General features: G+C 40.2%; 1 protein-coding gene across 5 annotated transcripts in view; it reads left to right on the top strand.

Annotated features, from left to right (window-relative positions):
* LOC134355512 (copine-8-like) overlaps positions 1-27473 on the top strand; it is a 674862-nt gene that overhangs the window by 545153 nt on the left and 102236 nt on the right. For all 5 annotated transcript variants that reach the window (XR_010020101.1, XM_063065493.1, XM_063065495.1 and 2 more), the window contains 2 exons: positions 17589-17635; positions 21517-21698. Coding sequence is in view for 4 of the 5 variants with exons in the window: in XM_063065493.1 (XP_062921563.1) it covers positions 17589-17635; positions 21517-21698 (229 nt within the window). In the remaining variant the exon portion in view is untranslated. The remainder of the gene's footprint in view (positions 1-17588; positions 17636-21516; positions 21699-27473) is intronic.

The raw sequence follows: 27473 nt of genomic DNA, 5'->3' as shown, positions 1-27473 counted from the left end.
TTGGAGGGACAAGAGGGGGAGGTGTTGCATTGCTTGTCAGAGAAAATATTACAGCGGTGCTCTGGCAGGATAGATTAGAGGGCTCATCTAGGGAGGCTGTTTGGGTGGAATTGACGAATGGGAAAGGTGTAGTAACTCATATGGGGGTGTATTATAGACCACCAAATGGAGAGCAAGAGTTAGAGGAGCAAATTTGTAAGGAGATAGCAGATATTTGTAGTAAGCACAAGGTTGTGATTGTGGGAGATTTTAATTTTCTGCACATAGACTGGGAAGCCCATGTAAAAGGGCTGGATGTTTTGGAGTTTGTAAAATGTGTGCAGGATAGTTTTTTGCAGCAATAAGTAGAGGTACCAATGAGAGAAGGGGCAGTGTTGGATCTCCTGTTAGGGAATGAGATCGGTCAGGTGACGGATGTTTGTGTTGGGGAGCACTTTGGGTCCAGTGATCACAATGCTAGTAGTTTCAATATAGTTATGGAGAAGGATAGCTCTGGACCCAGAGTTGAGATTTTTGATTGGAGAAAGGCTAACTTTGAGGAGATGCAAAAGGATTTAGAAGGAGTGGATTGGGACAATTTGTTTCATGGGAAGAATGTAATAGAGAAATGGAGGTCATTTAAAGGTGGAATTTTGAGAGTATAGAATCTTTATGTTCCTGTTAGGTTGAAAGGAAAGGTTAAAAGTTTGAGAGAACCATGGTTTTCAACGGATATTGGAAACTTGGTTCGGAAAAAGAGAAATATCTACAATAAATACAGGCAGCATGGAGTGAATGAGGTGCTCGAGGAATATAAAGAATGTAAAAAGAATCTTAAGAAAGAAATTAGAAAAGCTAAATGAAGATACGAGGTTGCTTTGGCAAGTAAGGTAAAAATAAATCCAAAGGGTTTCTACCGTTAAATTAATAGCAAAAGGATAGTGAGGGATAAAATTGGTCCCTTAGAGAATCAGAGTGCACAGTTATGTGTGGAGCCAAAAGAGATGGGGGAGATTCTGAACAATTTCTTCGGTATTCACTAAGGAGAAGGATATTGAATTGTGTAAGACAATGGAAACAGGTAGGGAAGTTATGGAAACTATGATGATTAAAGAAGAGGAAGTACTGCAGCTTTTAAGGAATATAAAAGTGGATAAGTCTCCGGGAATATTCCCTAGGATCTTGAGGGAAGTTAGTGTGGAAATAGCAGGGGCTCTGACAGAAATATTTCAAATGTCATTAGAAACGGGGATGGTGCCGGAGGATTGGTGTATTGCTCATGTTGTTCTATTGTTTAAAAAGGGTTCTAAGAGTAAGCCTAGCAATTATCAGTCCGTGAGTTTGACGTCAGTGGTGGGGAAATTGATGGAAAGTATTCTTAGAGATGGTATATATAATTATCTGGATAGACAGGGTCTGATTAGGAACAGTCAACATGGATTTGTGTGGGGAAGGTCGTGTTTGACAAATCTTATTGAATTTTTTGAAGAGGTTACTAGGAATGTTGACAAGGGTAAAGCGGTGGATGTTGTCTATATGGACTTCAATAAGGCTTTTGACAAGGTCCCACACGGAACATTGGTTAGGAAGGTTCAATCGTTACGTATTAATATTGAAGTAGTAAAATGGATTCAGCAGTGACTGGATGGATGACGCCAGAGGGTAGTGGTGGATAACTGTTTGTCAGGTTGGAGGCCGGTGACTAGTGGTGGGCCTCAGGGATCTGTACTGGGTCCAATGTTATTTGTCATATACATTAATGATCTGGATTATGGGGTGGTAAATTGGATGAGTAAGTACGTAGGTGATACTAAGATAGGTGGATTTGTGGATAATGAAGTAGGTTTTGAAAGCTTGCAGAGAGATTCAGGCCAGTTAGAAGATAGGGCTGAAAGATGGCAGATGGAGTTTTTTGCTGATAAATGTGAGGTGCTACATTTTGGTAGGACTAATCAAAATAGGACACACATGGTAAATGGTAGGGCATAGAAGAATGCAGTGGAACAGAGGGATCTAGGAATAATGGTGCATAGTTCCCTGAAGGTGGAATCTCATGTGGATAGGGTGGTGAAGAAAGCTTTTGGTATGCTGGCCTTTATAAATCAGAGCATTGAGTATAGGAGTTGGGATGTAATGTTGAAATTGTACAAGGCATTGGTGAGACCAAATTTGAAGTATTGTGTACAATTCTGGTCACGGAATTATAGGAAAGATGTCAACAAAATAGAGAGAGTACAGAGAAGATTTACCAGAATGTTGCCTGGGTTTCATCACCTAAGTTACAGAGATAGGTTGAACAAGTTGAGTCTTTATTCTTTGGAACATAGAAGGTTAAGGGGGTCTTGATAGAGGTATTTAAAATTAAGAGGGGGATAGATAGTGTTGACGTGAATAGGCTTTTTCCATTGAGAGTGGGGGAGATTCAAACAAGAGGACATGAGTTGAGAGTTAAAGGGCAAAAGTTTAGGGGTAACTTGAGGGGGAACTTCTTTACTCAGAGAGTGGTAGCTGTGTGGAATGAGCTTCCAGCAGAAGTGGTTGAGGCAGGTTCGATGTTTTTGTTTAAAGTTAAATTGGACAGCTATATGGACAGGAAAGGAATGCAGGGTTATAGGCTGAGTGCAGGTTGGTGGGACTAGGTGAGAGTAAGAGTTTGGCATGGACTAGAAGGGCCGAAATGGCTTGTTTCCGTGCTGTAATTGTTATATGGTTATATGGTGATATTGAAGCTCTATAAGGCACTCGTGAGATCACACTTGGAGTTTTGTGTGCAGTTTTGGACTCCTTGTTTTAGAAAGGATGTACTGACATTGTAGAGGGTTCAGAGAAGATTCATGAGAATGAGTCTAGGAATGAAAGGGTTACCGTATGAGGAACACCTGGCAGCTCCTGGGCTGTATTCTTTGGAGTTCAGGGGAATGAGGGGGGATCTCTTAGTAACGTTCCAAATGTTAAAAGGCCTGAACAGATTAGATATGGCAAAGTTATTTTCCATGGTAGAGAAGTCTAGGACAAGAGAGCATGACTTCAGGATTGAAGGACGTCCACTTAGAACAGAGATGCAGAGAAATTACTTTAGTCAGAAGGTGGTAAATCTGTGGAATTTGTTGTCACGAGCAGCTATGGAGTCCATCATTGGGTGTAATTAAGGCAGAGATAGATAGGTTCCTAATTAACCAGGGCATCAACCGGTATTGGGAGAAGGCAGGGGAGTGGGGATGCCTGGAAGAATTGGACCAGCCCATGATTGAATGGTGAAGCAGACTCAATGGGTTGAATGGCCTCCATCTGCTCCTATATCTTATGGTCTAATGGTCTCATAAAATGCATTGAAGTGGTGTTAATTAACAAAAACAATGCATCCAGTCAAATTAATAAGCAGAAGCAAAATATACATTTTTAAATTAATTATTTTTAATTAATTCATTGAGTGTGGCATCACGGGTTGATAGGGTCATAAAGAAAGCTTTTGAAATATTTGCTTCATAGATTAAAGTATTGAGAGCAGGAGATTGTATGTTATGTTGAAGTTGTATAAAACGTTGGTGAGGCCTATTTTAGAATATTGTGTGCAGTTTTGGTCACCTACTACTGGAAAGATGTAAGTAATGTTAAAAGAGTACAGTGTAAGTTTACAAGGATGTTACTGTGTCTGGAGGACCTGAATTATAAGGAAAGATTGAATAGGTTAGGACTTTATTCCTTGGAAGGTAAAAGATTGAGAGGAGATTTAATAGAGGTATATAAAATTATGAGGGGTATAGATAGGTTAAATGCAAGCTGGCTTGCATTGTTTAAATGCAAGTAGGTGGATGATAGGGGTATGGGGGGCTATGGTCCCGGTGCAGGTCGATGGGAGTAGGCAGTTTAAATGGATCAGCATGATCTAGATGGGCTGAAGGGCCTGTTTCTCTGCTGTACTTTTCTATGACTCTAAGCCCAGCTCTGTGGACCTGTTGACTAGATATCAATATTTCAATCCAATGTATCTATTGCAAATTTTGTGCTTAAATTGTTGACAGATTATATTAATTTACTTTTTCTTTTAAACAAATCTTGTTAATAAATCAAATTAATTTACTCCTCTAACATATTGCATGAGCTAGTGTTTTGTTTTTATGGAGACCATTTTTCTCTCTAACATGCCACAACAAATGCCAGGTACTTGTCTACTACCCCTAGTTTCACTGAGTCACCCAGCACTGGTTTTGTGTGATTCTAGAAAAAGCATTTGTTATGCCAGTAGCAATAACTGGAAATGATACTGAGTCCCAATAAAGAAAAATCTAAAGCAACCTTTGTAAGGTCTGAAGAGGAAGACCTCCTCTCCAGCAGTTACTGCTGAAGTTACTTGACCAAGCCTCATTAAGATTTCCACCAGATAATTGCAAACTGAAACATTTGTTGGGCTGTTTGCCATGACATGATTAACAGTCTAAAAGTTATGCCCAGCACTTCGATAAGCCAGTGGGGTAGGGGTGATGGGCTTAGGGAGTGTCTTGGATTGCTTTGCAGGTGTGAATGAGACGTACTGAAGTATCAAAGGTGCAAACTTGTGGGATGCAATGATAGGTTTGTATTTATCTTCCAGAGCTGCTTCTCCATCATGTTCTGCTGCTTGGATAACCTGCAAGTTCTACCAGCTGATGGGATTCTCATTTCATAAATATTAATGATGCATCTGCACTGATGTTTCAAAAGGCTGCAGATGGAGTGGATGGAGCTTGTTCCTAATCAAGCCACCTTCCCATTTGCTGTTTCTGAATGCACCCTTTCATCCTTCATATCTACTGTTATGCTTCTGTTTGAAACTGAAGAATGAGTCATGATTTGGAATTACTTTGAGTGATCCTGCTTAGAAAGTCTAATCTTGCCTGGAGTAAACTATGCATAATTGCTAATGACATAGCCTTATTTAGGCTTGCTGGCTCAGTGGCTGGCTGGGCCTTGGTGTTTATAGCAAGCTATTGTTCAGCTTGGCTTGTTAGATTGGAGCTATAAGCACTTTTCTACCACAAATAGCGAGAATTCATCGTCCATTTAATATAGGCTGCTGCACCTGATCCTAAAACACTAGCTCTAAATATTATGAGTCTCGTAATCTCACTGCCTTTTGTCTGAGTACCAGGGACTTCACTACATGCGGTATATTGCTCATGAGAACTTTGTGAAACTTGCCAAGCTTTACATGGATTGGAAAGTACAGCACAGATCCGAAATGGTAAAGAATGGTTCAGTAATTCAGATCAAATAGAAATTAAGACAAACTAAAGCATTTCAATGAGCTCTGGGAATACAGCATGGAAGAGCTAATTACAAGTGATCAGATCCTTAATGAGTAGAATGGAGCACCACTGGGACTAATATTATACAACTCCATTGCCCAATGGACTGCGGTGTTTTCAGAATCCTGCATCTCATGATATAGTGTGAAAGTCAGAACATTTTATCCTATTAATAACTTTTTATTATGATAATGGTGGGAAATTAGACGTATTAGTTATGCATATTGACATTTTCTATTCCACTTAAAGATTATGAGAGCCATTACTGCATTCATTTCAACAAATTTATTCAGATTGCTTCTCTAAGATTCAACTTGGCTGCCGATGTTTTTATGACTTGAAGCACTGGGGATATTACATGAGTGAAAAAGCAGATCAAGAATTTATTTGTTTCCAATTATGTGAGTATAGTATTGCACAGGGAACGTAGGTGTCTATATCTAAGATTACATTCATGCATTATCTGTGATCAATATGGTTACACTAAAAAAGAAATCAAGATAGAATCGATGTAAAACTACTCTGAAGGAATCATTTGCTGCTACTGTGTCATCTTTGTTCATTTACGATTTGGGACTATCTGCCTCTCTCTTCAAAGGACAAAGAATGACCGAAGGACAGCTCTGTAGTGTAGTGGTTAGCAAAACACTTTACAGTACAGGTGACCTGAGTTCAATTCCTGCTGCTACCTGTAAGAAGTGTTACATTCGCTCTGTGACTGTGTGGGTTTCCTCCGGGTGCTACACAGTCCAACGACATGCTGGTTGGTAGGTTAGTTGGTCACTGTAAATCGTCCTGTGATTGTGCTAGGATTAAATCGGGTTATTGCTGGGCAGTGTGGCTCAAAGGGCCAGAAAGACCTTCTCTGTGCTGTAACTCAATAAATAAATTAATAAGTAGGGTTACAGCACAGAAGGAGGTCATTTGACTGATCCATACTGGTACTAGTATCCCTTCCCCCTTCCCCCCTTCCCCCCTTCCCCCCTTCCCCCCTTCCCCCCCCTTCCTCCCTTCCCCCCTTCCCCCTCCCCCTTCCCCCTTCCCCCTTCCCCCTTCCCCCTTCCCCCTTCCCCCTTCCCCTTCCCCTTCCCCTTCCCCCTTCTCCCTTCCCCTTCCCCCTTCTCCCCTTCCCCCTTCTCCCTCCCCTTCACCCCTTCTTCCTCCCACCTTCTCCCTTCTCTCTTCTCTCCTCTCCCCTCCCTCTCCGTCTGATGTACTGTAGGTCTCTGTCCACACTGGAGAGTGCCTTTCATCATCTGGCATCTGCACAGGACCTTGAATTCCTCCTTCAATCAACAGATTTCCCCTTCACCAGTCCACTCCTCAGTTCAGCAATCCTTGAAGAAGTGAATCCTCCAGAGTTAAGGCTTTAACATTACCTTCCCATCCACGGACCACTGCTACACGGTACAGCATTGTGTAGCGTAGCAGTTGGTGCTATGCTTTACAGTGCCAACTATACAATCTGGGTTCAATTCCCACCGCTGAGTGTAAAGAGCATGTATGTTCTACCCATGATTGCTTGGGTTTCCTCCTGGTACTCCTGTTTCCTCTCACCTTCTAAAATTGTACGGTTAGGGTTAGTGAGTTGTGGGCGTGCCATGTTGGCACCAGAAGCGTGGCAACACTTGTGGTGCCCTCAGCACATCCTCAGAATGTGTTGGTCGTTGATACACATGTGACAAATAAAGCAAATCTTTACCTTTACTTTCTACAGTGAGCAATTTTGACCTCTACCCACAACCCACAACCAGCCTAAGCAGTTCTATTATGTCACACTGGCAGAACAGTGTTTATTCACATAAAATGTATCAGGCATTTCAATTGGCCTCATTTTTCATGTCTTAGACATATTAGAGAACTATTATGGTTGGCATGGTTCCGAACCACAAATGTCCCCATGCATGGTCAGTTTAACATTCCATGATAATATTAGGCATAGCTTTTGCTATACTTCCAAAAGAAATCGATGATTTTCAAAATTATTAGTTCTTGTGCTTTGATAGAAACATAGGGCTGGAGTTAACCTTACTCTCCCCTTTCTTGCAGGGTGGTTTCTGCGAAATAGTGGTTTTGTACTAAAATCTGCAGTAGATGTTTTGCCTGCTTCAAAGTGATTGAGCTTTGGCTTTAATGAAGGTGGATAGTGATTTGGGGAACAAAACCTCTCACAAGGCGAGCTGCTCATTGTAGCATTTTAAGAAAGGCACGTACCTTCATTTTTAGTACTTTCACTATCAGCCCCCACTCACTGGGTGTTCCAGACTTTGGAAACATTGCATGTAAAATGACATTATAGATTGATAAATCCCCAAGGCCTGATGGTCTGCATCCCAGGGTACTTAAGGAGGTGGCTTTAGAAATCGTGGACGCATTGGTAATCATTTTCCAATGTTCTACAGATTCAGGATCAGTTCCTGCGGATTGGAGGGTAGCTAATGTTATCCCACTTTTTAAGAAAGGAGGGAGAGAGAAAACAGGCAATTGTAGACCAGTTAGTCTGACATCAGTGATGAGGAAGATGCTGGAATCAATTATAAAAGACGTGATAGCAGTGGCAGGATAGGTCCGAGTCAGCATGGATTTACGAAGGGGAAATCATGCTTGACTAATCTTCTGAAATTTTTTGAGAATGTAACTATGAAAATTGACATGGGAATGCCAGTGGATGTAGTGTACCTGGACCTTCAGAAAGCCTTTGATAAGGTCCCACATAGGAGGTTAGTGTGCAAAATTAGAGCAAATGGTATTGGGGGTAGGGTACTGACATGGATAGAAAATTGGTTGGCAGACAGGAAACAAGGAGTAGGGATTAATGGGTCCTTTTCAGAATGGCAGGCAGTGACTAGTGGAGTACCGCAAGGCTCGGGGCTGGGACCGCAGCTATTTACAATATACATTAATGATTTAAGTGAAGGGATTAAAAGTAACATTAGCAAATTTGCAGATGACACAAAGCTGGGTGGCAGTGTGAAATGTGAGGAGGATGTTATGAGAATGCAGGGTGACTTGGACAGGTTGGGTGAGTGGGCAGATGCATGGCAGATGCAGTTTAATGTGGATAAATGTGAGGTTATCCACTTTGGTAGCAAGAACAGGAAGGCAGATTACTATCTGAATGGTGTTAAGTTAGGAAAAGGGGAAGTACAACGAGATATAGAACATAGAATAGTACAGCACAGTACAGGCCCTTCGGCCCACAATGTTGTGCCGACCCTCAAACCCTGCCTCCCATATAAGCCCCCACCTTAAATTCCTCCATATACCTGACTAGTAGTCTCTTAAACTTCACTGGTGTTTCTGCCTCCACCACTGACTCAGGCAGTGCATTCCATGCACCAACTACTCTCTGAGTAAAAACCCTTCCTCTAATATCCCCCTGGAACTTCCCACCCCTTACCTTAAAGCCATGTCCTCTCGTATTGAGCAGTGGTGCCCTGGGAAAGAGGCGCTGGCTATCCACTCTATCTATTCCTCTTATTATCTTGTACACCTCTATCATGCCTCCTCTCATCCTCCTTCTCTCCAAAGAGTAAAGCCCTAGCTCCTTGTTCATCAGTCACTGAAAGTAAGCATGCAGATACAGCAGGCAGTGAAGAAAGCTAATGGCATGTTGGCCTTCATAACAAGGGGAATTGAGTATAGGAGCAAAGAGGTCCTTCTGCAGTTGTACAGGGCCCTGGTGAGACCACACCTGGAATATTGTGTACAGTTTTGGTCTCCAAATTTGAGGAAGGACATTATAGCTGTTGAGGGAGTGCAGAGTAGGTTCACAAGTTTAAATCCCAGGATGGAGGGACTGCCATATGTTGAAAGATTGGAGCGACTGGGGTTGTATACACTGGAATTTAGAAGGATGAGAGGGGATCTGACTGAAACATATAAGATTATTAAGAGATTGGACACGCTAGAGGCAGGAAACATGTTCCAGATGTTGGGGGAGTCCAGAACCAGAGGCCACAGTTTATGAATAAGGGGTAGACAATTTAGAACGGAATTGAGGAAAAACTTTTTCACACAGAGGATTGTGGTTCTGTGGAATGCTCTGCCTCAGAAGTCAGTGGAGGCCAATTGTCTGGATTCTTTCAAAAAAGAGTTAGATAGAGCTCTTAAAGATAGCGGAGTAAGGGATATGAGGAGAAGGCAGGAAAAGGGTACTGATTGTGGATGATCAGCCATGATCACAGTGAATGACGGTGCTGGCTTGAAGGGCTGAATGGCCTACTCCTGCACCTATTGTCTATTGTCTATTGACATGGAGAGGCTAGGTTCATAAATTCCTTCAAAGCATTTGGGCAAAATGAACAGAAGTCTTCTTCTCAGCTCAACAATCTACCAAGTTCCCCTCCTCCTCCTCCTTTATCCACCCCACCCTGCCATCTTTTGCTTTAACCACAATTTACTCCTGCACCCCTGGTGCCACGCTGATCAAAAATCATTTTTTCCAAATATAATCCTCTTTTACTTGAATATAATCTTGCTCTTTAGCCATTGCTTCCTTCCCTCAGCAGATCACTGCTCCTTTCGCTTTCCTGACCTCCATTCTTTTGCCCTTGCTTTCTTTCACCACCATCTCATTTACTGATAGAGGGATGACAATCTATGAAAGGAAGAAAATTAGATATTTTTTCCCACTTTTGGCTTTTTATGGTGCTGAAGTTGTAAGACCATAAAACGTCGGAGTATAATTAGGCCACTCAGCCCATCAAGTCTGTTCCACCATTTCATCTTGGCTGACTTATTGCCCCACTCATTCTCCTGCCTTCTCCCTGTAACATTTGGCACTCTTATTAATCAAGAACCTATCCCATATCCCTTTAAAATATACCCAAAAAATTGGCCTCCGTAGCCATCTGTTGCAATAAATTCCACAGATATACCACCGCCTGGTTAAAGGAATTCCCCCACATCTCCATTGTAAAGGGACAACCTTTGGTCCTAGACTCTCCCTCTATTTGCAACACCTTCTGCACATCCACTCCATCTATGCCTTTCAATATTCAGTAGGTTTCAATGAGATGACACCTCATTCTTCTAAATTCCAGCAAATACAGGCACAGAGCCATCAAGCTCTCTACATATGTTAAACCTTTTATTCCTGGGATCATTCCTGTAAACCTCTTCTGAACCCTTCCCAATGCTAGCACATATTTTCTTAGATATAGGGCCCAGAAATATTCACAACACTCCAAAAATGGTCGGGCCAATGCCTTATGAAGTCTCAACATTAGAATCATAGAGTCATGGAGTACTCTAGCACAGAAATAGGCCCATCTGATCTATCAATCATGTTAGCATATAATGTGAAAAGTAGTGGACCTAACACCAACCCTACAGAACACCACTAGTTATCAGCAGCCAAGCAAGAAAGGTCCCACACTTTTTGCCTTCTGCTCGTCATGAATCAACAATCTTTTGTTCATGCTAATACCTTTCCTGTAGTACCATGGGTTCTTACTTTGTTTAGCAGCCTTGTGCGGCACGTCAACAAAGGCCTTCTGAAAATGCAAGTAAACAACATCTACTGACTGTCTATCCTGCCTGTTATTTCCTCAAAGAATTCCAACAGATTTATTAGGCAAGATTTCCTCTTGATGTAACTATGCTGACTTTGGCCTTTTTTAGTCCTTGCTTGTATGCTTCCAACATCTTCCCAACCACTGAAGTTAGGATAACTGGCCTATGATTTCCTATATTTTGCCCCCCGCCTTTTTAAGGAGTAGACTGTCATTATTATATTGTGTAATGGGATATGAGAGGAACCTCCTAATCCATTGTGAGGACCACACACAGCTGCTTAATTCTCCAGAATGCACTGGGGAAAAAGAGCAAGAGTTGGATAGGGGTCTTGGAGTAATATTGCTTGTTTAGTATCCAATTAGGAACACTTTAAATTCTGCGTATAAGGTTGCTTGTATCATGTTTAATAAACGTAAATTTGGAATTAACTATTTGCCAGTATTGGATCCTTGCAGTCAGAAAAAATGCTTATAAGTTTACCAACAGTGGGCTGTGTTCAGAATCATCTTCTAAAATTAAGATCATAAGAATGTAAGATATAAAAAAATGGTAGCAGAATTAAGCTACTCGGCTCATTGAGTCCGCACCACTGTTCCATCATGACTATCCCTCTGAACACCCATTCTCTTGCCTTCTCACCATAACCTTTGATGCCCTGATAAACTAAGAACCTATCAATTACAAACAAGCAAAAAACTACAGATGAACCTATCAATCATTTCTTTCAATATACTCAATAACTTGGCCTTCACACCCTCCCGTGGCAATGAATTCCACAGATTGACCACCCTCTGACTAAAGAAGTTTCTACTCATCCCTGTTCTAAATGAAAGTCCCTCTATTCTGAGTCTGTGCCTTCTGGCCCTAGACTCACACAGTATAGAAAACATCCTCACCACATCCAGTCTGTCTAGGCCTTGCAATATTTAACAGGTTTTATGAGATTTCCCCCTCATTCTTATAAACTCCAGTGAGTACAGGTCCAGAGCCATCAAATGTTCCTCATATGTTAACCTTTCATTCCCCGAATTGTTCTCACGAACATCATCTGGACCCTCTCTAATGCCAGCACATTTTTTCTTAGATAAGCTGCCCAAAACTGTTCAAAATAATCCAAGCGTGTTTTGACCAATGCCTTATAAAGTCCCGGCATCACATTCTGGCTCTTATAAGACCATAAGACATTGGAGCAGAATTAGGCCATTCAGCTAATCGAGTCTGCTCCAACATTTAATCATGGCCGATCCATTTCCCTCACAACCCCATTTTCCTGCCTTCTCCCCATAACTTTTAAAAGACATATTCTAGTCCTCTTGAAATGAATGCTAATACTGCATTTGCCTTTCTTACCACCAGGTCAACTTGCAAGTTAACCTTCAGGGAATCCTGCAAAAAGACTCCCAATTCCCTCCACACTTATGAATTTAGAATTTTCTCCCATTTAAAAAATAATCTTGACCTTTATTCCTTCTAATAAAGTGCATGGCCATATTCTTCCCTATGCTCTATTCCATCTACCAATTCTTTGCCCATTCTTCCAATCTGTACAAGTCCTTCTGCAAACTCCCTGCTTCCTACACTAGCAAAAACCCTTCAGTTCTGTGATTCAAATTATTGACATAAAACATGAAAAGAAATTATGCCAACACTGACCCCGGCAGAACACCACTTATCACCAGCAGCCAACCAGAATAGGCCCCCTTTATTCCAACTCTTTGCCTTCTGCTAATCAGCCTATCTTCTATCCATGCTGGTATCTTTCCTGTAATACCATGGGTTGTTAACTTGTTAAGCAGTGTCATGTGCCGCATCTTGTCGAAGGTCTTCTGAAAATCCAAGTGAACAATACACTAACTCTCCCTTGTCTATCCTGCCTATTATTTCCTCAAAGAATTCCAACAAATTTGTCAGGCAAGAACTCCCCTTTAGAAAACTATTTTATCATGTTTTATCATGTGCCTCTGGCCTATAATTTCCTTTCTTTTGCATTCCTCACTTCTGAAAGAGTATAGTGACGTTTGCAATTTTCCTGTCCTCTGAAGCCATTTCAGAATCTAGTGATTCTTGAAATATCATTGCCAATGCCTCCACAATCTCTTGAGCTACCCCTTTTAGACCCCTGGGGTGTAGTCCATTTGGTCCAGTGACTTACCTCCCTTCAGACCTTAGCTTCACAAACACCTTCTCCTTAGTAATAGCTGCTACACTCAATTCTGCCCCCTGACACTCAAATTACTGGCACACTACTAGTTTTCACAGAGGAAACTGACACAAAACACTTCTTAAGTTCATGTCCCATTTCTTTGTCCCCCATTACTAATTCTCCAGCTCATTTCTCAGCAGTCCACTCTCGCCTCTCTTTTATTCTTTATGTAGCTGAAAAATCTTTTGGTATCTTCTTTAATCTTTTTGGCTAGGTTACCGTCCTACTTCATCTTTTCTCTCCTTATGGTATTTTTAGTTGCCTTCTGTTGTTTTTTTAAAAGCTTCCCAATCCTCTAACCTCCCACTAATTTTCACCGTATTATATGCCCTCTCTCTTGCTTTTATGATGTCTTTGGCTTCCCTTGTCATCCATAGTTGTCTCATCCTCCTTCTAGAATGCTTTATCATCTTTGGGTTATATCTATCCTGTGCCTTCTGAATTGCCCCCAGAAACTCCAGTCGTTGCTGTTCTGCCAACATTCCTACTCGTGTCCCATTCCAATCAAATTTGACCTGCTCCTCTCTCATGCCTCTGTAATTCCCTTTACTCCACTGTAATACTGATACATCTGACTTTATCTTCTCTCTCTCAAACTGCAGGTTGAATTCTATCATATTATGATCACTGACTCCCAAGGGTTCCTTTACCTTAAGCTCCGTAATCAAATCTGGTTCATTACACAACACCCAATCCAGCATTGCTTTTTTCCCTAGTGGGCTCAACCACAAGTTGATTTTAAAAAGCCATCTTATAGGTATTCTACAAATTCCCTGTCTTAGGATCCAACACCAATCAGGTCTTCCCAATCTACCTGGATGTTAAAATCCCCCGTGATTATCGTAACATTGCTCTTATTACATCATTATGTGTCATGTCAAATGATGTGGGTGATTATAGTGTATTGCCCATGATTGCTCTTGGCAATTTTTTTCTACAGAAGTGGTTTGCCATTGCCTTCTTCTCGGCAGCGTCTTTACAAGTCAGGGTGACACCAGCCATTATAAATACACTTCAGAGGTTGTCAGTCTGGTGTCAGTTGTCGCATAACCAGGACTTGTATTTTGCACCAGCTTCTCATGTGACCATCCACAACCTGCTCCAATGGCTTCACGTGACCCTGATTCGGAGGGCGGGGGTGCTGCGCAGGTGCTACACCTTGCCCAACGGTGACCTGCAGGCTGCAGGCTAGTGAAAGGAAAGAGTGCCTTACACTCCTTTGGTAGAGATGTATCTCCTCCCCGTCACCTGTCTTATTACATGTTTTTTCTACTTTCCATTGAAATTTATATCCTGCATCGTGGTTATTGTTCAGGGTCAACTCTTTATCATATTGAATCATTGACTCTAGCATAGCTTGCTGTAATCCCACACATTCCATGACTTTCTGTGAGACTTTGTATCAGCACTTGTTTTTATTAAACAAGATATATGGGAAGGCAGAGGTGAACAAAATATACCTTTAGTTGCAAATGGCAAGCATGAACACAGGTACTGGCTACTATTTGTATTCGATTCATTACATGAGGTTTTATTGACTTCAGTGGGACCAGATATGTGGGAAGTGAATAAAACTGACAGATGATACTGTTGCATATGCTTCGAGCAATCCAATGTGACATTCTCTCCCAGGTACTGAATTTTTGACAGATGCTACTTACCGAAGCCAAGAACTTTGTCATCACAAAGCGAGCGTGAACAGATATAAAGTATCGAAAAACTGAGACTTTTCTTTTGCTTACAAGTAGGCTGAATACCAAAACAGAAGATTCAAGGATTACAGTCATGGTTTCAGGATATAAAATTAGCCATGATTAGAAAATAGGAAATAGGTGCAGGAGTAGGCCATTCGGCCCTTCAAGCCTGCACCGCCATTTATTATGATCATGACTGATCATCCAACTCAGAACCCCTCCCCAGCCTTCCCTCCATACCCCCTGACCCCCGTAGCCACAAGGGCCATATCTAACTCCTTCTTAAATATAGCCAATGAACTGGCCTCAACAGTTTCCTGTGGCAGAGAATTCCACAGATTCACCACTCTCTGTGTGAAGAAGTTTTTCCTAATCTCGGTCCTAAAAGGCTTCCCCTCTATCCTCAAACGGTGGCCCCTCGTTCTGGACTTCCCCAACATCGGGGATTATGGGGAGAAAGTTTTCCACTCAGAGGGCTGTAAATTTGTAAAATTTTGTAACAGGAACAAGGGTAGTATGTAAGTGTCTGCAGTACACTGGTGATATGATGAAACTGTCAGGGTAGATTAGCTGTGGCCAAGTTATGAGGTAGAAGGAACAAGTCTGGTGTAGAGCTACAAGCAGGTGCAGTGTGTCTGTGTTAACTCTACATTACAGTCATTAAAACTATTTTTGGAGTAATTGAATGCAACCTTCCCACAAGTTAATGCATTCAGAGTTGCTCTTCTGCACATTAACCACATTAACACATGTTTATTTGAGTTTGGTGTCACCTTCCTGTCAGCTTGAAACAGTCTGGCCATCCTCCTCTGACCTCTCTCATTAACAAAGTGTTTTTGCCCACAAAACTGCCGCTCACTGAATGCTTCTTGCTTTTTGCACCGTTCTCTGTAAACTCCGGCGAAGCGGGTCCCAGCCTGAGGAACGCAAACCCCTCATTTAATGTTAGAGCTCCATGGCATGAAAAAGTTTGGAGTTAATGCTTCTCATTGATAAATGTTTATCAGGGCTTCTAAGGGTCAGAAATGTAATAAGTTTTCAGTTGCAAAGAAGGGATAAGGAACAATAGAGGTAAGGTATTTGATATTGGAAAAGGCTGAGAGAGAGTGGTCAGGACATGTATGAAAGAAGTCTAATTAGAGGGAGATTAATGAACTCTGAGATAACATAAGTAAATGGAAGTTAAAAAAATGAGATACAGAACTAAGATCACTGATTATCTGGAATTGCTGAAATCAGTGTTGAGTGTAGAAGGCTGCACTGTGCCAGATTTGAGGATGAGATGCTATTCTTCGAGCCCATGTTGGATTTCTTGGGTCACTGTAAGAGGCCTAAGACTGAAGGGCCTTAGGGATTCAGATTCAGATTTATTTATCACATGTACATCGAAACATACAGTGAAATGTGCCATTTGCATTTGCATTAAGAAATGGAAATTTAAAAAGAGAGCCAACTGGAGAGTTAAGTTCATCTCGTAAATTTCTGTATGGCCTGGGCATTTGAGTACCTCTCTTGATATCTGGAATTAAGAACTCGAAGTGTGTTCAAGTTGCAATTGCCCCTGTCTTTGATCTTTGAGCATTGTATTTTTTTCCAGCACCTTCTTTGGTCTAGATTTTCTTCAAGATAACTTGTCAGGCATCAGTTTAAAGGGAACTCCAGCAACAATGGTCTTTTCTAATAAATTATGACACCAATAAAGTTTAATGATTCTTACAGTACAATTGTTAAGTATTTTACAGAGCACGGCAGAAAATTACTCATTAAGTTATGGTAGAAGCTGTATCAGAATTAACTTTGTTAAAATAAAGGCATTATTGTTTAAAGCAAAATAATTGATTTGAAATATTGAACTGAAAATCCATGAATATAAATCTGTTTTTGCTTATGGCCTATGAGGTCATTTGACGGTAATTATGACACAATAGGCAATGGTTGCACCTTAAAGGTTCAAAGGTTCAAAAGGATCTAAGGTTTAATATTATCAAAGTATGTATCTACATACATCTCTGAGATTCTTCTTCTCCAGATAGCCATGAAACAAAGAAAGAACATGGAAGTCATTTAGAGAGAAACGTCAAACCCACCCTCCACACAAAAAAAGAATGGCATCCTGATCATCAACCTCCAGACAACCCCCCCGCACAAAGTGAAACAAAAACATCGACCCCAAATCCCCTCCCCTCGCACAACAAAAATGGAAAGAAATGTGCAAAAAACACAGAATATAAAATCAGTAAGTCTGAAAAAGTCCACAGTCCGTAAACACAATAGTCCAATCCATTACACAAAACCACGGTAACATCTTCATTCGTCAATGAAGGGAGGAACACCAGACGAATGCAGAGGCCATGGTGAGCCACACATTGATAGGCCACTCACAGACTCCTCAGCAGCGAATCAAAAGGAAGGCTGTGACAAACCAACATTTTCATGGTTTTTATTTACAGTGAGAATGTCTTGAAAATGCCACAAAGTGTTCCTGAGACTATTGATTACACTGGAGACTGCTACAAAACAAGGCTGTTTACACAGGACAGAAAAACGATGGACACCTTTAACATTTACATGTAATTCCACAGATCTCTAGTCCAGGGCAACTATTACAAACTTTAAACACTACTGTCAGTGCAATTCTGAAATCCACAATATTGTTTTACAAGTTTGATACTGCATTAATTGGATGTAAACTCTACTCAACCATTTCAGCAGTGAAGTAATTAATCTGTATTTGAAGGTGGTTTTTGAACCAGAATAATTTGCTTGTTCTTAAGAAATATCTTTACTTTATGCCTGAGCCGCTGCACAGTCAAAGAGACCTAGTTTACAAAATGGAATCTAACACAAAAGCATGTTCAAGTAAGAAATATATTTGAAATAAAACTTTACCTCTGTTTAATCTTACAGAACACAGATAAATTTTACGGTGGCTATTGATTTTACAGCTTCTAATGGTAAGTTCATAAAAATCTGATAAACCTTCACTTTTGAATGATATTCTGGGATATGCTTGGATGGTTAATAATTACTGATTGGTGGCTTTGATCAAACAGTTGTCATTTTTAATTGATTGCTTAGATACATATTCAATCATACATTAGGATGCCCTGAAAGGAAAATCAATACACTTTTGCTAAGTTTATGTATTTGTAGTAGTTGTGTATTTTACTTCTCGTATCAATGGCATTTGGTTGTAAATAATCATAAAAGTAAAATAAAAGATTGATGGCAATGAAGAAATGTTTAGAGGGAGCGAGGAATAGAATTGAAGTAAATTAAAGCACAAGAGTTTCTGCAGGTGCTGGAAATATTGAGTAACACACACATGCAAAATGCTAGAGGAGTTCAGTAGAGTCCTGATGAAGGGTCAGCTGAAATATGGACTGTTTATTTCCCTCCATAGATGCTGCCTGACCTGTAGAGTTCCTCCAGCATTCTGTGTGTGCTGTTGAAGAAAGCTAAAATGCTTTCTTAATTTATTTGTCTACCAAAAGAATACTAGCATTTATAAAAATCTTGCATAAAGCTAATCACTGACAATAACCCTGCAACATCCTGATGTAGGGTTTTGATCCAGAATGCCAACAATTGTCGTTCCTCATACAGAGGCTGTTCAACCTGCTGAGTTCCTGCAACAGATTGTTTGCTATTAACAATAGCACCAGTCTGGCTGAGTCCACTGTTGATCAGTTGCCTATCGTGTTGTTATTACATTACTTTTTCAAAGACTTTGTGTGTAGTCCTTATTGTGCTGTGAATCACAAATGTGTCGTGATAGAAACTATCAATGCTTCATTTGAACATAAAGAATGTGGGAGCCAAGTGGCCCCTCAAGACTGGTCCAGCATTCAATAAGATCGTGACTGATTTGATATTAACCACAAATATTTTCTTTCCAGATACCCATAATACTTAATTCCACTGGAGACCAGCTATTTTTTTTTCATCTTAGTCATTAATTTATTTAGTGACCTGTTATCTCACGGCCTCCATAGACAACTGACATAGTGAGGAAAGAAAGCATTCAAAGTTAAATCTATACAACTCAATCTTTATTAATACTTTGAATATAAGCATTCAGTGAACCACTATTACTCTCAATGACCTGGCATTTAACCTACTGTTTTATCCTCCTAGTCAGTACATTAAAGTGAAGCTCAACTTGGACTCAGATTGAAGATGAACTGGACAGGCTTATTTCATTTTCTTCTCTGAGTTTTGAAGTCAGGCTCCTCTTCTGAGATGTTTTTTTCCCCAAGTTTTTTTCTGTTTATGTCCTTACAGTTTCTTGTTTTATATATTTTACACAAACTCTTTCAGAATGCTGGAGCTCCTCAAGTACCACCTGAGTCATACAGATGCAGAGGAGCATGGAATTGGTTGTCCCTGATTGTCTTACCATAACCAAAAGATCCCTAGTGGTTATTTCACTGTTTAACCTAGGCCTCTAAATATCGCTTATTAGTTGAATAACAACTAGCTCTTCTGCCTGCTGTTGAGACCTTGGTTACCATGGGAGATCTTTCAGAGTTTCTTGCTTCACAACAACAAAATGGCTGCCATCTTGTGTTTTCAATTTATTAGGCCTCTCGAGATCCTGAGTCACAACAAAAGCCATGCAGCTACACAGTGAGAATAATGAAGCTGACAATCTATTACAGGGGTTCCCAACCTGGGACCCATGGGCCCCTTGCTTAATGGTATTAGTCCATGGCATAAAAAAGGTTGGGAACACCTTGTCTATTAGATTGCAATACTTTTTTTTTTACTTATCTCAAGAAGGTCTCATTTCAGTATGTACTTCACATTTTAATTATCACAGATGGCCGAAGAAAACAGCTCCTGATTCACAATTTTGTGATCAATCAATCAATCTATAATGAAGAACACACTTCAAGAATATTCTCAAAATGTTCTCAGATCACTTCATGGACCATTCTGACATGTTGCTTGTGCAAACTGAAAGCACTCTTCAGTTTTCTGTTCTGGAATGATTGTTTTTAACCTTTTGCAAGCCAGCTTTGTATTCTATTTCACTTCTCACAATAACATGCTGCTTATTTAAAGTTGGCTCCATTTTCCCATGATGCTTTGTAAATGCCACAGTCTCAATTCTCCTCTACTGTCTGGGCCACAGAATTTCAAACATACACATCTGAGAAAAGAAAATCCTTCTTAACTTTGAAATTAACCCTTTATTCTGAAATTATTTTCCAAATTCTAGTTTGAATGAGGGAAAACAGCCTGCATGTATTGTACCTTCACTGTCGAACTCCCTCAGAGCCTTGTATATTTCAATAAGATAACCTCTCAGTCTACCTAACTCTATCTTGTTCAGCAATAAATTAGATTAGATTAAATTCGACTTTATTGTCATTATGCCAAGTACAGATACAAAGCCAATGAAATGCAGTTAGCATCTAACCAGAGATGCAAAGAATAATGTTATTTACAAAATAACTGCGAATAGAAAGTAAGTACTACAGCACACAAATATAAAAGTACTGAGACAGTACAATACGGGTGCAATACTGCTTAGTGCTGTGATGTGAGGCTCAGCAGGGTCACAGCCTCAGGGAAGAAGCTCTTCCTGTGCCTGCTGGTGCGGGAGCGGAGGCTCCTGTAGCGCCTACTGGATGGGAGGAGAGTAAAAAGTCCATGGTTAGGGTGAGATTCATCCTTGATAATGCTTTCCGCCCTGCCCAGGCAGCGTTTATGGTAGATGTTCTCAATAGTGGGCAATTGGGTGCCGATAGTCCACTGGACAGTTTTCACCACATGCTGGAGTGCTTTGCAGTCCAATACGGAACAATTGCCATGCCACACTGAGATGCAGTTGGTGAGTATGCTCTCAATGGTACAGCGGTAAAAGTCTGTCAGTATCCTGGGACAGAGGTGAGCTTTCTTGATGCTCCATAGGAAATAAAGGCGCTGTTGCATCTTTTTGATCAGGATGGAGGAGTTCAGGGACTAAGTGAGATCCTCGGAACTGTGGACACCAAGGAATTTGAAGCTTGATACACACTCCACTACAGCTCCATTGATATAGATGGGGACGTGGGTGTGGCTCCTAGCATGCCTGAAGTCCACAATGATCTCCTTGGTCTTCTGGGTGTTAAGGGCCAGGTTGTTGTCGGCACACCACGCAGCCAGGTGCTGGACCTCATCCCTGTAGCCGTCTCGTCATCCCCTCTGATCAGGCCAACCACCATGGTGTCATCTGCGAACTTGATTATGGAGTTAGAAACATGTACAGGAACACAGTCATAGGTGAAAAGGGAGTACAGAAGACGGCTCAACATACAGCTCGAGGCACGCCAGTGTTCTGGATAATCTGGATAATTACATATAATAAAGGACTAAAACTATTGAAGTTTACACCACTGGTAGCTAATTGGATGAAGACCCAGGAAATGGCTGTTTTTTTTTTCATTTAAGTTGAACTATTGGCCCATTAATCTTAAGGAAAGATCATTGTCAGGAGGTTGATTGGTGGTAGACAAGTCTCCTCCACTGACAGTGATACCAGGCTACTGTTATATTAATTCCTTTGTCTCAATGGTACTATATCAACTGAAAGCTTTGAAATTTGTGAATCAGGCAGCCTGAAGTGTGGTAAGGCACAATGCTCTCACAGACTGGCATGTTATTCACAGGAGAAGTGGCTCATTATGAGTTGCATGTTGCACTTCATTAGTAGTTATACTACAATTCAATAGCTTAGTCGATTTAATTAAATAATCCTGATGGAAATCTACAAAAACTTTTAATACTCTTGTATCACCAAGTAAATGTCATATTTATAGATGATTATTCTTTCTACTTCCTTCATCAGGAAACCCATCTCAATCCACATCGCTGCACTACATGAATCCTTACCAGATGAATGCCTATGCAATGGCTTTGAAAGCAGTGGGCGAGATTATTCAGGACTATGACAGTGACAAGATGTTCCCAGCATTGGGGTTTGGTGCTAAACTGCCCCCAGATGGAAGAGTTTCTCATGAGTTTGCTTTGGTGAGATATTTCGGATATGCCATTCGGGTTGTGGAAGTTGTAATAAATGAAACAGTTGCAATGTAGTGCGAGGAACTGTTACCATGAAATAACATTAAAAGTAGGAATTTGCCACTCTTCCCCTTTAGCTTTCTAGACCATTCAGTTGGCTCATCAAGGACAGCTGCTGAAATCTGAAATAAAAGCAAAAAAAAAAATTGATAAAATAGCCAGGGAAAATTTATGCAAAGAGCAACAACTCAATGTCTTAGCTCAAAGATTTTATTTTTGAACTGAGGCCATTTTGGATATTAAAACCCTACTACTTCTCAGCTGAGCAATCCCATTTGTTGCATTCTACCTCCCTTTATTTCTCAATACCCTTGGCCAACAAGCTTATTCTGTCCAACACGTGGCTATCAATTCTCCTTAAACTACACTAAGGAGTAACATACAACAGGTTGTAGAAGGAGAGCTGAATGCCCGAAGGAAACCCGCCGGGTCACGAAGAGAACTTTCAGACTCTAGACAGACAGTACCCTGGTCCTGCAGCTGTGATACAGCTGTCCGGACTGTTGCACCACGATGTTATCCCCACTACAACCTTGTCTTCGTGCCCTTTTGTCATTAATAAGATTTGACATAGAACAGAAGAGTACAGTACAGGCCCTTCAGCTCGTGATACTGTGCCAACTTTTTAACCTACTCTAAGATTAATCTAACCCTTCCTTCTCAAGTAACCCTCCATTTTCCTTCATCCTTGTGCCCATTTCAAAGCTGTTTAAATATCCCAAAGTGGTGCCTCCACCACTACCGCTAACAGTGCGTTCCACACATCTACCACTCTCTGAGTAAAAACAACTACCCCCCCCCCGTACTTTTCTCCAAATACCTTAAAGTTATGCCCCCTCATATTTGCAATTTCTGTCCTGGGAAAAATTCTCTGGATGTTCATTTTATCTATGCCTCTGTCAAGTCACCTCTCATCTTTCTCTATTCCAAAGAGAAAAGCCCTAGCTCGCTCAGCCCCCTCCTCTAGTTGAGAAATGTGAACTTGAAAGTACAGAAAGTTTCCAGCTGGAAGTGATGCTTGGGATTCTCACAGGATGGAAAATCTTGTGCAGAAGTTTCCCTACATGAGAGTGTAGCAATTTATTTCTCCATCTGATCTATAGCATCAGAATGATGCCCTGTCACAGTAATGGGGGGGGGCAACGCAGTTAGAATATGTTCATGGAAGTTTCATTATATGTTGATTGCGCAAAAGGATGTAGCAATTATTGCCTTTACTTGATTAATTTTTGCATCTCACACATTGCAAATAGTGACTACATTTTCAACCTATTTGATGGTAATGCTTTTGGATGCAGAGGAAAGGTTTTTGGAATAGAAAATATTTATTGATGTTGGCACCTCTGCTGGAACTTCAGTTTATGAAGATCTCTGGAATCAGCCAGAACTGTCCCAGCCTCCCTGAAGGATTCCCTGTCAGCGAAAGAGTGTGCCAAGCAACCCCTCACTGTCTCAGTAAAATCAAAAGATGAAAGCAGGAAAGCATGGTAGCATAGTAGTTAGCAGGAAGTTTCACAGTACCAGCAACTCGGGTTCAATTCCCATCACTGCCTTTAAGGAGTTTGTACATTCTCCCCTTCTCTGGGTACTCTGGTTTCTTCCCACTTTCCAAAGACATACCAGTTGGTAGGTTAATTAGGCATTGCAAATTATCCCATGATTAGGCTAGGGTTAAGCTGGGGGATTGCTGGGCAGCGTGGCTCGAGGGGCTGGAAGGGCCTATTTGCTGTATCTCAATAAATAAAAATAAAATAATAATAATAACTGCTAGAAATATTCAGTCAATTCCAGTTCGTATCTCGTAAGGAAGATCTGTATTTGAAACATCTACATTTTAGTTTCTTTTTAGATAAATTCAGATTACTGAAAAAAAAAACTGGATTAAAAATCAGCGACATTTAAAGTAAAAAGGAACATTCAAATAGATTCAATCAATCTTTCCTCATACCCTCTCAGGAGCTCTGAGTAACTTGTTAAATTACAAATCGTTAAACCTTGTGATGCAACTAAACAAAGTACAATACAATCTGTTTGTAATACATTTAGTCAATTTTCCAAGTAAGTTCCACAGTTAACTGATTGATGTATTTGATGCCTGTTCATGCTACTCACTGCAAGTTGATTGTAACTGCAGTTTAAAGGCAGTTTAAGAAACCCTTCCAGGTATCAATCCACTTCTCAGGCAGACAATGTGAAAGACTTCCTTTTAAATTTTGACGGTGTTGTTGCAGGGAAGGTTACAGTTTTGACTAAAGCGCACTTTCCTCGCATCTCAGAAACTTGAGAAAGCCAATAATTGAACATGTTAAAGCACACTAGTTGCCTCTGTCTTCACTGTGAATGCGAAGTTGTGGTGGGACATTGGAGTTAGCCGTTTCCATAAAGCACTTCAAGCCTTTAACACTGTGAAACTTTGCTTTTCTTGAATAGCCCCTTCATTTCATAAATCTCAAAGAACAATTTGATCTTTCTGGAAGTGACAATAACTGATGAGAGTCTCTATTGATGAAAGAGGGGTCACATCGGTAGTTGATTTTGTCATTGAAAAAGAAGAGAGACATGGTGATGGTTTAGTTTGGTAATGTTTCACATCTGAAACAAAACTCAAACCTTAGCTAGGCTGCTGCATTACTGAAGGCTCTGCCATTCCTTGAATGAGTTTGTTTATTTATTTATGTAACAATATAGCACAAAGCAGGCCCTTCTGGCCCAACAAGGCGCATTACCCAGTAACCTACCTATTTAACCCTAGCCTTATCACAGGACAGTTTACAATGACCAATTAGCCTACTAACCAGTTCATCTTTGGACTGTGGGAGAAAACTTGAGTACCCGGAGGAAACGTGGTCACATGAGGAGAACATACAGTCTCTTACAGACTTCTTACACATGGCGCCAGAATTGAACTTTGACCTCTGGAACGCCCTGAGCTGTAACAATTACCACTATAATATGGTGGCACTCAATGTGAAACCAATGCTCGGTCTGATGTGAAAGATCTTGTAACAATTTTCTATATCATATTGAATCCACTGTCTGAGTTCTCTAAGATTCTCCAGAAAAATGCATACTTGTTGAGGTGGAGGGAGCTACAACCATCAAATGGACTTTAGGTTGTGAATCCTGAAAATTTCCATCAGAGCATTCTATTCTTTTTTAACAGATTGGTGCTGTCAATGGTCTATGAACAATTTTAGAGATTTTAGAAAGCAGTTCAAATATGATTAAACAAATTTAAAACATAAATTACTTAATTTATTTAAAAAACATTTCAAAGTTTTGCATTTTTAAAATTAAGAATTATTAGTTGAAACTTACCTACACTCACAGATTTACGCAGGGTAGGTGTAATTCAAGTTAATAAGGTTGTTTTACTTACCAACGTTATCCCTGGGAGAAAGCTGACGTGTAAGATGTAAAGTGTATCTGGTCTCTTTCATGAATACATCTCAGCTCAGCCATTAAACAGGTGTTGAGTCTAGTAGTGGAGCCAGGAGATCAAATGCTCTAGCATTAGGGTAAGTATTGAGGTCTCTTACATTTGTGCTTAGAAGCACAGGTCAGGTAATGATGAGCCAAAAGGCTAGCAACAGTTGGTCAGTTTGCCACAGAGCCACTGGGATGAAAGAAAGAGTGATCCAGATCATAGACCGAAGGATATGGATGTTCTTCCTGTTTGATATTTATCCCTGGATGAACACCTAAAACAATGTGTTATTACCTATTCGTGTGATATCTCTTCAGCTGTTCAGGAGCCTTTGGTGCAGAATTGGCTATTACACTTCGGACATTACTTCAGAGACAACTTTTCAAAAATACACATTGAATTGAAACCAGAAATAGTAGGGCAAGATTTACTTTATTCCTTCAAACCACTTGATGAACTTGTGGCAGATGCAAAGCACTATTAAGTTGGATGCCATGGATGGTAATAGTTAAAAACAGGTTCTTTCCATCTATGTTCATGTTTCACTCTTACCCTTGGGACGAAGAAAAAATGAGAATGCTTTGTTACTACTTTGTTGGATTGCTTATTTCCAAGCTACAGGTTTAAGATATTAACACTGGGAAAAGCTTGAGAGGAAATTACTTTTACACTTTCTAAGCCAGAGAATATAAAGAAACATACTCAATTGAGAATGAGGCAGAGAAAATGTGAGTATTTCCACACTTCAGAAACAAATCAATTCTCCAATGTGCAGCTCACAGTTTGCATTGTCCTGAAGGGAAATTTCATTGGTAATTAAAGCAACATGCACAAAATGCTGGAGGAACTCAATTACCTTGTTTGCCAATTAGTGTAGCAAGTTGTATGTTTTACATATTCTGTACGGATTAACAATAATAGTGTGGACCCAATGTGTTATGATTTAAGTAATGAATCAGAATCTAATATTATTTTCTTATTAGCTACTAATTAAATTTTTGCATTTCTTATGATAGCTCAAAATATACTTCTATCAGAAATCGGTCCATTTTTTCAGAAGATAATTTTTATCTTTAATGAGAAGAGTCACAGACTGAAATATTAAGTTCTCATGTAAAATGGCAACAAAAGGGGCCTTGGTCCTGGCCAGCTAAATCATTGCCCTCTGGTGAGTTTTGATGGAATCTTCTTTGAGACCATTCCTGTTTTAAACAGAGGAATCTCAGAGCTGAGATTCCAGTATGAACCCAGTATGCTAGAAAGAATAACAGCAGCTATGGGCCCAGTAAGGTCAAAGTCTTGGTCATTTCCTTTTATGCGTTTATTCAGATAATGACTGATGAACTGGATTTCAAACACTTCCTGTTTTTATTATCATAATTCCAACATTTATTCCTCTCCATCATTATTGTATTTCCAACAATGCCATCATTTTTAGACCAGGGCTCAATCTGTTTCTTCAGGCCATAGTAAAATACCTTAGGGTACTTTCAAAAGAGCCAGCAAAGTCTAGGAACATAGGAATCAGCTGATCTCAAATTAGACCGTTGCATTTCCTACACTAAGCTGACTGTAATTTAACACTATCTAATAGGTGCTGAAACCTATCAGGGCTTCTGACTAGATGAAAAAGTGTAAATTTAGATTCTTTCCTCTGTTTCTTCAGTTTTGATATCTTGATTTTAATCCTTTAAGTTGACAGTCTCTGATCAAACATATATGACATTTGGTGCATTTCCATCTAGAACTGTTCTGGGTATTATTGGAAGATGTATGTGTTTGCTCTCCTGATGCCCTTTGAATTGAAAGTAGAGTAAGAGAAGAAAGTATATTAATCTTCTCTTGTCATACTTGATTGCACTTTAAGTAGCCTTCATATTAAATGGTTGTTTCCTTACAATATACTCCTCCAAGTTTCTCATCTGAGGTATGTGATGATCCATTTTCAGAATTGTTTAATATTGTGCAATTGCATATTCAACATGGTAGCTCAAATTAATTTCTGAATAAAGCTTTCTTTTGAACTGGTAATTTGATATATGCAGAGCACACTTTGTAGAGATAATTTATTTCCCGTTCTTGTTATTTTATGATACAAATTAAATGTGACACAGATGCAGTTTAGTTTTATAAAATCAGTTTAATAGCAAAATGCCATTCAAACACAGGAGGTCGAACTCAATGACGCAGTCATGCCAAATTTCAATTCAAAACTCACCATTCACTGTTTTATTTTCATCTGGAGAATGCTCAGTGGCCTTTCAGTGACGGTATTGAAGACTATTATTAAACTCTAA

This window comes from Mobula hypostoma, chromosome 13 (genome assembly GCF_963921235.1).
Source record: "Mobula hypostoma chromosome 13, sMobHyp1.1, whole genome shotgun sequence".
Classification (NCBI taxonomy): Eukaryota; Metazoa; Chordata; class Chondrichthyes; order Myliobatiformes; family Myliobatidae; genus Mobula; species Mobula hypostoma.
This window is presented reverse-complemented; position numbering and strand designations above follow the sequence as displayed.